Raw genomic sequence first — 14,643 nt, 5'->3', positions numbered from 1 at the left:
TTTCAAGGTGTCTGAAATAGGGAGAGTATGGTTTGGGGTAATTTGGTAGGTTTACTCTTGTTGTATTGCGATGAAAGGATAAGGCATTGTGTCTTTTCTGCGTTAAGCTTTAGTTGAAATGCATCCGCCCATGAGTTCATTATTTGGAAGATATGATTGATTTTATTTGTGATTTCTGTTAGGTCCTTTTTAAACGGGATGTAAATTGTGACATCGTCTGCATAAATGTATGGATTGAGGCCTTGATTGGATAGTGATGGCCAATGGGGTCATCATTAAGTTGAAAAGGGTTGGTGAGAGGGGCGAACCCTGAGGCACTCCGCATTCAGGTTTCCAAGGTGGTGATGAAACCAACTTTGATATCATTTGGTATGTTCTTGCGGTTAGGAAGCCCTTAATCCAGTTCAGTACATTTCCTCCAATGCCGAAATATTCTATGATGTTCAATAGTATATTATGGCTGACCATATCGAACATGCTGGACATGTCAAATTGTAAGAGGAGAACATTGTTGCCAGCTGCGATTATGTGTTTAAATTTAGTTAAGAACGTTATTAGTACTGTTTCGGTGCTGTGGTTAGCTCGAAATCCTGATTGAGATGTATGAAGTATTGAGAAGTTATTTAAGTAATCGGTAAGTTGTTTGGTAACTATACTTTCCATTATGTTAACTACAAGTGGGATGGATGCTACCGGGCGGTAGTTAGTTATATCATTTAATTTTTTCTTTAGATAATGGAGTGAGTAAAATATTACCTTTATCCATTGGGAAGAATCCATGTTGGAGTATGAAATTTAAGTAGGAGGTGAGATCTGTTATAAAACATTGAGGGGCAGACTTTATTAGATAACTGGGACATGAATCTAGTTTGCAGTGGGATTTGGCAAATCTGTTCATCGCTTGGGTGACGGTTTCCTCCTCCAGTGGAACAAAGTTTGCCCAGATTTGGTCCACTGGATATCCATCGGTGGTTGGGTCCAAACAATTAATGAATATTTCATGGTCGGTGGTGTTGAGTGGTAAGGTAGATCGTAGTTTTATAATTTTCTCGTTGAAGTAAATAGCCAGATCATCTGCTGATGGTGAATCTGTGCTAGTTGTGGTAACTGGTGAGGTGTCAAGAAGTTTGTGCACGAGTTGGAATAATTTATGTGTATCTTTATAATCTGGTCCTATTTTGGATTTGTAGTATGACCTTTTGGTTTGTCTAATTGTATATTTATATTTTCTTTGCATTTGTTTCCATGCATTAAGTGTGCTTTCATCTTTCATTTTATTCCATGCTCGTTCAAGTCTCCTTACTTGAGTTTTTAGTTTTTTCAGATCTTCATTAAACCATCTTCGTGAGGTTCTTGTTTGTAGTGGTGCAATTGTGTCTAGTATACTCATGCATCTGTCGTCCCAATTTAGGAGGTATTGTTTGGATTCTGTTTGTACTGTCCATTCGTTTGTATAGAACTGTTGCCAGAATAGAAGAAGATCAATTTGGTCTCTTGTAGTATACGTTGTACGTTCTTGTTTCTGATGCTAGTCTTTTTTCCGCCATTGTAGGGATAAGTTTAGTTTGTAGTGGTCTGACCATGGTATGTCTGTCCATTTAGTATAAGGGTTTGATCTGAGGAGAATTTGTATGTCATTAGGTCAAGTGTATGTCCTTTAACATGCATTGCTTGAGTATTGGACCAGTTAAATTCCCATGATTGGAAAAAATCCTTACATTCTCGCGCGTTATTTGCATTAGGATCTTCTAGGTGCAAGTTTATGTCCCCTACTATAAGAAGATTGCAGTTAGATACACAGGTATTCGAAATGAAGTCCATGAAGTGTGGTTGACAATCTTGCCAATTACCTGGTGGTCTATAAAACAGAACAACGTTTAAATGGTCTAACAAGGTAATGTGGTTAATTCTGAGTGATGCAATTTCTAGTTGTGGTGTTATGGATTCAGCTGTGGTTGTTACGGTGAAATAGGATTTATAGATCAGCGCAATTCCCCCTCCTCTCTTTCAGTTTCTTGTCCAATGAGTAATTTTGTAATCTGGGGGGCTCAGATCTAGTATAATGGGGTCGTTGTGATCATGAATCCAGGTTTCATTGATGAGTAATATAGATCAAGGTTGTCATCAATAATCCAGTCTGTTGTTATTGTAGCTTTATTGACAACTGATCTGGCATTAATGTATCCTATTTGAATTGTTTGATAAGGATCAGTTGGGTTTGGGATTGTGATGATTTTCCTTAGTTGTTTGTTTTCTTGTGTTGTGGGTTTATTATGTCCATTTTTTTTCCTTTATTTTGATTTTGTTTGTGTAAAGTGGTATGTCCTTTATTTTGGTTGTTGTTGTAGTTTTGGTGGTGTGTGTTGTGTTTAGTTGGTCTATTGATTATGTATATTGTGGGAATGCTATTTGTTTCCGAGAGGGGAGTGGTTAGTGTGAGGTGGATTATGGAAAGTGAGTAAATAATAAGGAAAGGTTTGGTGGTGTTTCGTTAAGGTGGTTATGTAAACTAGGAATTTGTTGTAGTATTGGTTCTTGATTCGATTGAATGATGTATATTTCCAGTTTAGGTAAAGTTGTAGCTAGACGGATTTCAGTTGGAGGAGAACTTCAGATACGGTTCTGATAATTATAACTAGAAGGAGTCCAGTTAGAAAAGAATTTCAGGTTCAGTTCAGGTGGCTAAAAACCTTTTCTAGGAAGTGGGGATCAAGAAGATAGTGGCAGTGGTTATTCGATGGGTAAAGGAGGCATATAGTGCAGGTTAGAAACTGGAAAAATAAGAACCTTTCACTTTGAGTGTAGTTATAGAATGGTGGTTATTTCAATAGGGGACTTGGAGAGAGAAGTGGCAGATCCAGGTATATAATTCAGACATGTAAACTTAGGCATATAATTCAGGTTAGAAGCTGGAGGACTTAATGACCTGAAGATGTATAGTAGTCGATGATCATCCGTGGTGCCCCAGGGCACTGAGGTTCTTAGAGCTGTAGCATCGGTCAGCTCAACTGCTGCAATGCAGGGTAGAGGATGGTCGATGCAGGCAGGCGCGGGTGCACTGGTTTCTCCCGGAGTGTGCGTGGGTCTCCCACTCCACAGTCACCGCGATTGGCATGAAGTGGTGATGGTCAGCCCTGGATCGGGCCAGCTGCAGGGTCTCCGTCGGGTTCCTAATTCATGTTGTCTTTCCGACGCACGATATTCATCTTCTTCGCTGCTCTTAGAAATCGCGGTGGGTGGTCATTTGCACAGCGTTCGCTCACCTCCCAACGTGCGGAGGGGCGCCACCTCCAGCCTGTGATGTCAGGGGCAGAGGAAAGCGCCGTTGTCCGAGCCGCACCGCGGTCCCGGCTGAGAGGAAGTTGTCTCTGGTGTCGGTCTGCCTGGGGAGGGCCGTCGGAAGAAGTTTGCTGCCTCTCGTCCCACGATCTGCAGGTGAGGCCTTCTCTCCGGGGACAGGTGGGGGTCGAGTCCACCTAGGGCAGCACCTCAGCCATGAGGCAGGGCTGGAGCTATGATCGAGCCCCAGTGCCGGACCGTTCACACCGGTAGCCCGTGAAATGCTCTGGAGGTGTCCCGCGCTAGTGGCAGCCTTCGTGTGCAGGCCAGGTTCCCGTACGATCCCGTTTGGAACTGGATCCCAAACTGGGGTCACTGTAGCTGCAGCTCCGTGACCCTCTTGTCGGCGGCCATCTTAATTCAAAGCGATTTAGCTGTCTGCTGTCTGGTTAAATCGCTTGGATGGGGTTAACTGCTAATATTGAGCTGCACTTAACCGATTAGGGCAGCTATGTTGGGGGCGTTCTGGGGACAGAATTGGCACTTGACCGCTTAAGTGCGGATATTCAGCACTTAAGCGGCCAGGTTTACTGCATAAATGGGTCCGCTTTCCATGCAATAACCCATGGCAGCTTAAATGCTGAATATCGACTTAAGCAGCTGTATCTTGACTGGCTTAAAAATAACCAAATATTCAAAGCCAAAGCCTGCGCAGATCCTTGCTTTGAATATCCAGGAATAAGAGTCAGTGGCGAGCAGAAGACTCACTGTCCAATGGCAGAATATTGACCCCAATATTAATATAATTCCGAGCCCAGCAGCAAAAATCATCCTGGGGAAGGCTGTTACTGTCCTTACAGTCTAAACCTCAGTATACACCCCTCCCAATACAAGCTCACTTAGATAAAACTGATCATTCCTATTTCAGTACCCCTCAGCCCATCCACCAATACATCATCTCATGGTGTTATGGCCAGCCACAGTGTTTGCATAGTTGTTTCTGCTAGGGGACTTCTCTAGCCTACAATGCTCACAGCAGAATATTTGGTAGCTGATGATCCAGTATCTTGCCAGTGTTTTACTTGAACCCCTCTCCACGCCCCGGGGAGACCCTTTTCCACGGAGGTGTGCAGAGGGTTTGTGCCTCCACAATCTGTTTGCGGCGTTGTGGAGGCATCAGAAGGCTCTGTTCCAATCTAATTCCCATGACCACAGCTTTCTGTCTATCTGGATTTAAATGATTCCTTGGCCATTTGTGTTCCCACATATATTCTATTAGAATCTAACAGTATTTTGTACACAGAATGAGTGTCTGGTGTGTGTATAGCTTAGTTTGTAAAGTAAGTAACAGGTGAGGAATACTTGAAAATAAAGACAGAGATAGGTTTCAGAAAGAAGGCTTTAATCTTACCAAGTGTTCAATCAAGTACAGACATCAAACAGATTCTGGATTCAATTGCACAGAGCTCTGCTGTCTGAGAAGTGTCGGGGAAGACTCCGAAATTAAGCCAAAATCTCCCTTCTTTTATACCCACAGATCTCAATAGAAGTCTATGGCAGGACCTATTTTTTTATAATATTTCACAATTTCTGAGATCATACTTTCGCATCCGGCCAGGTGCTTCCGTTCTTGTAAACAACTTGTTCCTTAATACCAAAAATATCTGTTCTAGCTATTACAAATTATTGTGCAACTTCCTCTTTTGTCAACATGTTTTCTCCTCTGCCAGAACATCTTATTCTTAGCATATCAGTTTCACTTCCCCTTTTTCTATTATCTTATGATCTAAGTTTCATCTTATAGAAAGACAAACTCCATTTTAATAAGTGCTACATTCAATTTGTACCTGATTTTGTTAAGACTCATCTATAAGGCCATTAGTAGGTTATCAGGCCTAGTCAGTTCTTTTCAGCTGCACAAAGCTATGTAGCTTGGCCCACCACTATTCCAGTGGATATATCTTAAACTAGAACGCATATTAACTTGCAGGAAAAGCAAGTCCTTGCTCAGCCAGTCATTGATTTTTAAATCCAGCTGGTATTTTTACAGCCTGAGTCCTAAAATCTGGCCTTCCACCCTTCCGGTGGGCATCCAGTGAGGGCCTCTTGCTGTAGTATAATTATACATTCCCCACTTGTCACCCCCTCTGGAGAGGGGTGACACAAAGCTCGTCAAGCTCGTCATCATCCATTCCAGAAGGTGGCAAGCTATCAAACGAGAGGGGGAGTTTTACTCTTATGGATTGCTAGCAGATATTATGCAAGACAGAAAACTTCATTCTTAGGTGGTATATTTTTGGGCATATGGAATTCCCTTTATATTACCCAACCCCTTGGGCCTTAATCTTGATGTTACCCCTCTTGAGGCTTACTCAAACCTGTAGTGAGAGAGGTTTTATGAATGGGACAAATCCATGAGTTCATCTACAAAATCTCATGAAGTATAGGTATGTGGGTAATAGCAATTTAAGGTGGATCGTACTAATAAACACTTTCAGGTCTTTCTATGGCTTCTATTGTATCTGTAGCGTAGTGCATGGGGAGATAATCTAATGTATCTATCTCAGTGGTCTTGGGAAGGAATAGTGGTTTTGATTAAGCATTGTTATGGTGGCTCAACAAATGTATGGTTAGTACTCTGATTGCAGGCTGTTTTAGGTTGTAGGTATTCAGAATCCTTAAATAAGTATGAGGTTGTCTTATACAGCAAAAAGGGTCAATCCTAGGAAAATTTATATTAACAAAGGTCATGCATGTATCTTGACATATGCATAATGACCTGGAAGTATGGGAAGCATTTTATATATCCGTTACCCCACTTGGAGCCCAGTCAAACCTACAGAAAGACATGCAACTTAAGTAAGCCTACACCAGAGTTAAACAATTGCATAACTGGTTGATACTAACAGGGTTTACACCTACATTATGATATCATAGCCAGTATTAGGGTTTGATGTTACCCTTGTATCTGAGCAATATCAACTTCAATTTAAATTACATAAACAGAAATAACGGGGAAACTCTTAGAAAAACAATTAGAACAATAAAGGACATAATAGGAAAATAAAAATAAAACCTTTTCAATATATAGACAGGATTACTGCTAAACTGAAAATAAAACAAAATATGAATCTATAATGTCCATAAACAGCAACAGTAATTCTCAAATTAAGTATCAGTTCTAAAGTCTCTTTCATCGATCATGGTTGAGACGGTGGAAGCGCTGAAGAATCTGGACGGAGATCTGGAAGATCTAACAGGGCTGGATTTTCAGGCTGGCCTGCTGAAGGGAGTGGCTGGTCTTGAGATGGTTAGGCTGGTAACATCTGGTTCTGCGGCTGAGTAAACACGTATATCTTTCACATGGACCCAAGACTTGTGGTCCAGTAGTTTGCAAGGTGTAAAGATTATTGCCACAACCTTAGGGGATCTAACATCATTTGGGCCTGGATAGATCTTGAAGACGTACTTGTGGTGTACAAACTTGGATCCTTCCATGTCTTTATTCTAGGCATGCACCATCATAATTAGTCCATAATCAGAAATGAAAGACAAGGTAAACATGGAGAAAACAGTGCTAATGAAGTGCAAAAGCAAAAGGGAAACCAATTTACATAAATAGCAATAGTATATATGAAAGTATATCTCCTGATTGGTAGGGGTCAACTGCAACCCTCTTAATACTAGGAATTGGGATCTATATAATATATCCTCTTGCTGTAGTATAATTATACACCAGCTAGGGCCACCATTTATTATTTATTTATTTATTTTAAAAGACTATATACCACACAATCTACAATCCTTGGCGGATCACAATTACAACATATGTATTATATAAAACAACAATTCAAACATACAAAAAGTAACATAAAACAATTACACAAACCTTCCATGAAAGTATCCTCCTTTTTTCTTCTTATTAATGAACAGAAAAGGCCTGCTGTAACAATACAGTTTTCAAGGCTTCTTTAAATTTGATCCAAATCCCTCATAGCTGTTAAAGAGGGTAGGCAGCATTGCATCAATTAACATTATTATTATTTATTGCATTTGTATCCCACATTTTCCCACCTATTTGCAGGCTCAATGTGGCTTACAGAGTTCTGTTATGGTTTTGCCATTCCAGGATAATAGATATGATTAGTGATGTAAAAGTGTTAGATAGGGAGAGAAGATTAGGATTAGGTGGATAAATACAAAAAAAAAAGTTAGACTGTCGTATCTGGGCTAGTTGGTGGGGTGATTTAGTAAGGTTATGGGTTCTCTTTGTATGCTTTGTTGAAGAGGTGCGTCTTCAGAGATTTTCGAAAGTTGGTTATATCTTCAATGGTTTTCAAGGTAGTAGGTAATGCATTCCACAGTTGCGTACTCATGTAAGAGAAAGTGGTTGCATGCATCTGCTTGTATTTTAGTCCTTTGCAGCTGGGGAAGTGTAGATTCAGGAATTTGCACGATGATCTTTTAGCATTTCTGGGAGGCAAGTCCACAAGGTTTAGCATATAGGTTGGGGCGTCTGCGTGGATGATTTTGTGAACAATCGTGTAGATCTTGAATGTGATGCGTTCCTTAAGTGGGAAAATGTGAGAGGAAATCTGCCAAAAAACGGAGAACTCAAATGCCCCACGGTAGAAACAAGTGTGTGAAAAAAGTGGGAGAGCGACCAAGGATGCCAGAAACTGGAAGATGTTCGTTAATAAACAACTTTATTAATAATTTGAAGACTGTACCAGGGACCGGAAGATATATCTCGGGAAGTAAGGTTTTACTCTTTTGAGTTTCCACATGGATTGGAACATCTTTTTCGTCGTATTCTTCACGTGGGCATTGAGTGTGAGGTTACGATCAATGGTAACTCTGAGAATTTTCAAATTTTGTGAGATGGGAAGGCAGCAGTATGGTGTGGTTATGGTGGTGAAGTTGTTTGTGTTATATTGTGATGTGAGTACAAGACGTGTTTTTTCTGCATTGAGTTTTAGCTGGAAAGCATCTGCCCAGGAGTGCATGATTTGGAGGCTCTGGTTGATCTCGTTGGTGATTTCATTTAGGTTGTGTTTAAACAAGATAGATATCGTGACATCGTCTGCGTATATATAAGGGTTGAAGTTTTGGTTGGCTAGTAATTTGGCTAAGGGTGTCATCATTAGGTTGAAGAGAGTTGGTGAAAGGGGGGATCCTTGGGGGACTCCACATTCAGGTATCCATGGTTCTGATATTTCCATCTTCGTTGTTACTTGGTATGATCTTGTGGTCAAGAATCCTCTGAACCATTTGAGAACTGTACCTCCTATTCCAAAGTATTCTAGTATTTGTAATAGAATTCCATGATTGACCATGTCAAAGGCACTAGACATGTCGAATTGTAGGAGGAGTATGTTATTGCCAGTTGCAATTGCTTGTTTGAATGAGTTCATTGCAGATACCAGAACAGTTTCGGTGCTGTGATTCGTCCTAAATCCTGATTGGGACTCATGCAGAATTTGAGTGTTTATCCAAATATTCAGTGAGTTGTTTCATCACTATGCCTTCCATGAGTTTGGTTATGAGGGGTATAGATGCTACTGGGCGGTAATTGGTTATATCCATTGTGTCTTTCTTGGCATCTTTAGGTAGAGGAGTGAGTAGGATGTTTCTTTTCTCCGTGGGAAAGAGACCATTTTGAAGTCTGTAGTTTATGTGTTTTGTGAGGTCTGTTTTGAATTGTTTAGGGGCTGATCTAATTAGGCTAGTCGGGCAGATGTCTAGTTTGCATTGTGACTTGGCGTATCTGCCAAGCGATTGTGAGATGTCATCTAGCGAGAGTGTATCAAAGTTGGTCCATGATCGATCTGCTGGGTGTTCCCTTGGTATTGGGTCTAGGCATTCGAGGAGGCTCGTGTAATCAGCTGTGTTGGTTGGTGTCATAAGTCGCAGCTTTATAATTTTTTCATTAATGTAGTTCGCAAGGTTGGTTGCGGATGGGGTGTCCATATTATTGGAACTATTTAACATCTCTAAAGCTGCCAAAAAAAAAAAAAAATTGCTCCCAGGCTCCACCACTGTCTTCACACTAGGCACAGCCATTAATGCTCGCCAGTGTGATTAATGTTCTTGGGAAAGAGTGACCTAATGATTACAGCAGTGGATTGCAAACCAGGAAGACCAGAGTTTAGGTCACCCTTTCTTTCCTTGTGAACTGCGGCTAGCCACTTTAGTGCCTAGTCTAAAACCAGTTAACATGTCGATTGATTTAGCAGCTCGAAATGCATCCATAAAACCCAGAAAATACCTTATACTTCATTATCCGAACTATAAAAACATCAATTTGAAGTCTGTATTTTGCAAAGATTTCTTTCATATAGGCACTAAATAGTGGAATTACCAGTTGAAATTAAACTATTTAATATTCAGAACATTTCTGAAAACATTTCTCTTTAAAAAATTACTGAAATAAGTATGTTATCCATCAATTTCTAGTATTTCTGTAAAAACCTATGAACTCTAGCTAAGTTGCTTTAACGGATCAATCTTTACTTCAGTATTTGTATCTGCTTTTACTTAACTGTTGTAAGCCACATAGAGCTGAATAATTGGTATTCGGATTATGTTGAATATAAGAACCAAAGTAATAAAAATAAGTGTTACAGTGCATGTTAACTGCCACATTAAACACCTAATTCGTAAATTCATATTAGAACAGAAAGAGTTTGGGAATGTGACTTGCAGTTGATGTGGCAGTCATTGTTGTGGGTTAACAGCATTGCTCTTTCTCCAAAGATTCTGGAACACCCTTAACAATTACCACAGAGGTTTTGCAGCTATTGCCCGCTAACTTTCCCAGTTTATGTGTGCATAAACTGCACAACTTTAACACACCTTAGTTAATAAGCGTCTTTTATTTCCCGTTGCTTTAGGTACCCACTTAAGACTAAAGGGTTTTGGGGACAGGAACTTATTGTACCTAAAAAATTTGGAAAGTTGGTTTAGAATACAGAATTCCTATGAATGCATTCATTTGAGCTACCCTAAAGTTCTATGTCTGATTATACAAAACTATGTGGTATCTCTAAACCTGGTATACAAATAATATTAAATTAATTAAGACACAAAGGTGCTCATTTTCAAAGCACATAGACTTACAAAGTAAAATGGCCATTTGCTAGATGTTTTTGTGCTCAGTACATCTATCATTTGGGACCATTTTCGGGGTGGGGGGAATGACCAAGGGGAAAATGCACAAAAAAGCCATTGGGATGTGTGGGGGGCAGCATTCTTAGTAGACTGGCCACACAGACATCCCAGCAGAGCAGTGGGTCAACCTGAGGGCACTACAGTGGACTTCACATAAAAGTTCCCAGGTACACATCTCACCATTACCCTGGTTTTGTCTAAACCTGTTTCAGTCATGGCTAAGTCAGAAAAAGGTACCCTAAATAACCAGATGTGCACCATTACACTAGCCCTTATGTCTGCAGGTGTCACCTATCTGTAGGTACAGTGGATTTTGGAGGGCTTACATATTCTACCACAACTGTACCAGTTAGAGAGGGTCCCCTTCTCTACAGTCCACTGCATTGACTACAAGGCTTCTCCAGGGACCTACTTGCTGCTGTAATAGGATTGATCATAACATCTGAAGCTTTCCTAGAGGCTGATATGTGCAGTTTCTTTCACATCTCTGGGGATGGGAGGGTGCTAGTGACCACTGGGGGAGTAAGGAAGGGGGGGTCCTGCCTTAATTCCTCTAGTGGTCATCTGGTTATTTAGGGCACTTTTGTGACTGAGTGGGTCTTTTACAAAGCAGTGGTAAGCCCAGTGCAGGCTTACTGCTTGCTAATCTGGAACTACCACCATCCCAACATGATTGCCAGTGGTAGTTTCGACTGGAGCACATGCCATTTTTGGCACTCTGCAAATATTTTTTTCTATAGCACGGTGCTAATCTGGTGGTAAATCGGAATTCACTGTGCGCTGCTCGATTACCACCGAGTTACCATGGGAACCCTTACCTCCACCTCAATGGGTGGCGGTAAGTGCTCCTTACCGCATAGTCGTTTTTGGTTTTGAGCATTTTACCCAATGTGGTAAAAAGGGTCCTTTTTCCTGCAGCTTAGTAAAAGAACTCCTTAGTCGTTATTGGAAGATGTCTAGTCCAAACCATCTAACTTTTAGCCCTGGACTTTTTTGCTTATTGTTACATAATGGTAAAAAAACGTCCAAGTTTTGGGAATGCCCAAATCCCGCCCCCTTGAGATTTGTTTTCAAAATAGCGATTTGGACGTTTTAGCAGAAAAACCCCATCCAACTGCCACTTTGTGCCACTTTTTTGATGTTTTTCTGTTTCAGAAATGAGCCCCTAGTAACATATGTAACTTTGTAAGTCTATGTGTTGAAGCAAATCTGATTTCTTGTTTTCAGTTCAAATTTTAAAGTTTTCCTTCATCCCTTCCACAGGTCTGTCAATGAAAGCAAACATAGGGTCCACCGAAATGGCCAGTCTAATGGAAAGCTAGATAACCTGAAGGAGCCTCTAATGGTTAAAAAGACTGAAGGTGAAACAAGACAGGTAGACTTTTGCTTGGAAAAGGAAGTGACAGTGTATGCTACAGACATCCTGCAGATGGAAAAGACAGATACTCAAAGAGAGTAGAGCATCGGACCTGATTTTATCAACGAATAGAATTGAAGGAAAAGAAAACAAAAGAAACAAAGCTGCTTAGGACTTATAAAGATCTATTTTCAAAGCTCAAATACTCGTACGAGTATGTGTATATTAAAGCTATTTAAATGAAACAGTAAGTTGCTCCGTTACATCACGACGCCTGTTCTATTTTTTTCTTCTTCTTCCTGATCTCTAAGATGGAAGTGACATTTGTTTGAGACTAATACAGTAATTGTATGTTACACAAGATGCTTTCCAATTAGAGTTTTGGATTGTCTAATTGAATGGGACACATTTTTTTGGGCGCACAACTTTAAGTGCGTTTTTGTAGTTTTAATACAGCAAGCTTTTCCAGTCTGTTGTCAGCTGCTTTAGAAAATGAAACAAAGTATAGATCACCTCCGTTTACAACAGTCACCTGTTTCCTAGTACCTCAGACTTAACCAAGGAGTTCTTTGCATTCATGAGTGCTACCTGTTGTCAGCGTAGTGATGTGAGGAGAGTGCCAGCCAAGATAACAACAAGAATGCAAGTGTTAAAATGAAAGGAAAACAAAAACACAAATCCTGTTTTAAATCCCGGTGTGGGGGGGGGGGGGGGGTCATTTCTTAAAGATACTGTGATTTTTTTTAAATTATTTTAATAAAAAAAAAAAAATGTTAAAAAAAGAAACCTGATTTACAATTGTATAGTCACTATTTGTGAACAAATTGTCAGTCCTTTATTCCAGGTATGCTTTTTGTTCATGTTTCATTTATGATTTTAACAGAATCACGTGAGATACTTTGGGCTGCAGGTGGTGCAGTTTTGTTTTTTGTTTTGATTCCCTGCTAGACATGTTACACTCTCAGCACAGCTCCGTTTTTCATAGAAGTTGTGGGGAAGAAGTTTGGGAAGAAGATAGAACTTTGTTTTTTCTGAATAAAAATATTTTGGTTTTCAATGGCATAATTAGAAAATTGGTAATATTGTTTTTCTTTTCCTCTTTTAAATAATTCAACTAAAGAACCACATTTATATAGCATAGCTATGCTTCTTCTCTGGACCAATACAGTGGTCTATTGCCTTCATAACCATTGTGGTGTCGTCAAAAGAACCTTCTTCAATCCCACATATTTTATGGAATGCTGGCTGGGTTTCTGGTTTGTGTTTTGTTTTGTTAATTATTGTGTCTTTACTGGGTGGAATGAGGGAATTTATCCTTTTACAAAGTAGAGGAGGAATGGATAACATACTTGAAGCCTTGAGAACTGCTCCCTGCTTACCAGGATGAGGAGAGCTGATCATTTTTCTTTTGTACTGTCACTACTTCATAAATGAAATGACACAGGGAGGTCTATGTGCATGGCAAGTATTTTTAATGAAGGCTGTTTTTTTTAAGTATATTTTATGGGAGGGTGGGGCAGGAAGCAAGGTAAGAGTTCAAGATATTGTTTAACATTAAAAAAAAAAAGAAAAAAAAAAAAAGAACATTTGGATAAATGGAAAGATTCTTAGCACATTTGGCCAACTGAAAAGTGCACATGCTGCAAACAAACGTTCTTTTATTTTTTTCCTGGAGTATTTTTTTTTATTTTATTTTGTTTTCCAGTTTACTGAATGCAGCTTCATATTAGGGAAACCAGTTTTGGAAGAGCAGGCACCTAAGCAAATGCTCATTTTTTTATGCCTGTAAATTTATTTTTAATTGGCTTCATTTTCAACTATATTCAAACAGTTCCATACCTAGATTAGGTGTGATTCATGGTTACCAAAAAAATTATTGTGACATGCTTTTATCACAACTTTATTTTTCAAATAACATGTAAATATTGTAATACGTTGGATTTTGTTTTGCTAACATGTTAATAAAAATATGGGACCATTATTATCCTTTTAACTATACAGCAGTCTATGGTTTGGTTTGGTGAAGCTTCACACCCAATATATAGACAAGGACAGCTTAGCAAACTTTATTATTATTTCTTAAAAGCCATAGGGGTCCTTTTACTAAGATGCACTGAAAAATGGCCTGCGGTAGTGTAGGCGTGGGTTTTGAGTGTACACAGATCCATTGGTTTGGTGAAGCTTCACACCCAATATATAGACAAGGACAGCTTAGCAAACTTTATTATTATTTCTTAAAAGCCATAGGGGTCCTTTTACTAAGATGCGCTGAAAAATGGCCTGCGGTAGTGTAGGCATGGGTTTTGAGTGTGCACAGATCCATTTTTCGGCGCGCCTGTAAAACAAGGCCTTTTTTAAATTTTTGCCGAAAATGGACGTGTGGCAAAATGAAAATTGGCGCACGTCCATTTTGGGTCTGAGACCTTACCGCTAAGTCAATGGCTGGTGGTAACCAGGCAGTAATGACCTACAAACGTGAAATGCCCCTTGATGTGCGTAGCTGACGCATGCCAGAAAATAAAAATATATTTTTCAGATGCGCGTAGTCATGCAGTAGCCGGGCGGTAACTCGTAATTGGTGCGTGTTGGGCGTGCGTAGGCGCTTACGCGGCTTAGTAAAAGGGCCCCATAATCTCTATATGTAGCAAAAATTTTGTAACATATCTTCCACAGGTGAGAACATACAGGGTCAGACCAATGGTCCATTTAGACCAGTATCCTGCTTCCAAAAGTGGCCAATGAAGGTCACAAATACTTGACAGAATCTCAAATAGTAGCAAGATTCAAGCTGCTGATCCCAGTGACAAGCAGTGGCTTTCCCTATGTCTATCTCAATA

At 39.9% G+C, this 14,643-nt stretch overlaps 1 protein-coding gene across 5 annotated transcripts in view; it reads left to right on the top strand.

The window, feature by feature from the left end:
• ZNF462 (zinc finger protein 462) overlaps positions 1–13,776 on the top strand; it is a 717,470-nt gene extending 703,694 nt beyond the window's left edge. For all 5 annotated transcript variants that reach the window (XM_030194320.1, XM_030194319.1, XM_030194316.1 and 2 more), the window contains one exon: positions 11,713–13,776. In XM_030194320.1, coding sequence (XP_030050180.1) covers positions 11,713–11,908 — 196 coding nt within the window. In that variant the 3' untranslated portion in view covers positions 11,909–13,776. The remainder of the gene's footprint in view (positions 1–11,712) is intronic.
• The last annotated feature ends 867 nt before the right edge of the window (positions 13,777–14,643 follow it).

Source organism: Microcaecilia unicolor, chromosome 2 (genome assembly GCF_901765095.1).
Source record: "Microcaecilia unicolor chromosome 2, aMicUni1.1, whole genome shotgun sequence".
NCBI lineage: Eukaryota > Metazoa > Chordata > Amphibia > Gymnophiona > Siphonopidae > Microcaecilia > Microcaecilia unicolor.
This window is presented reverse-complemented; position numbering and strand designations above follow the sequence as displayed.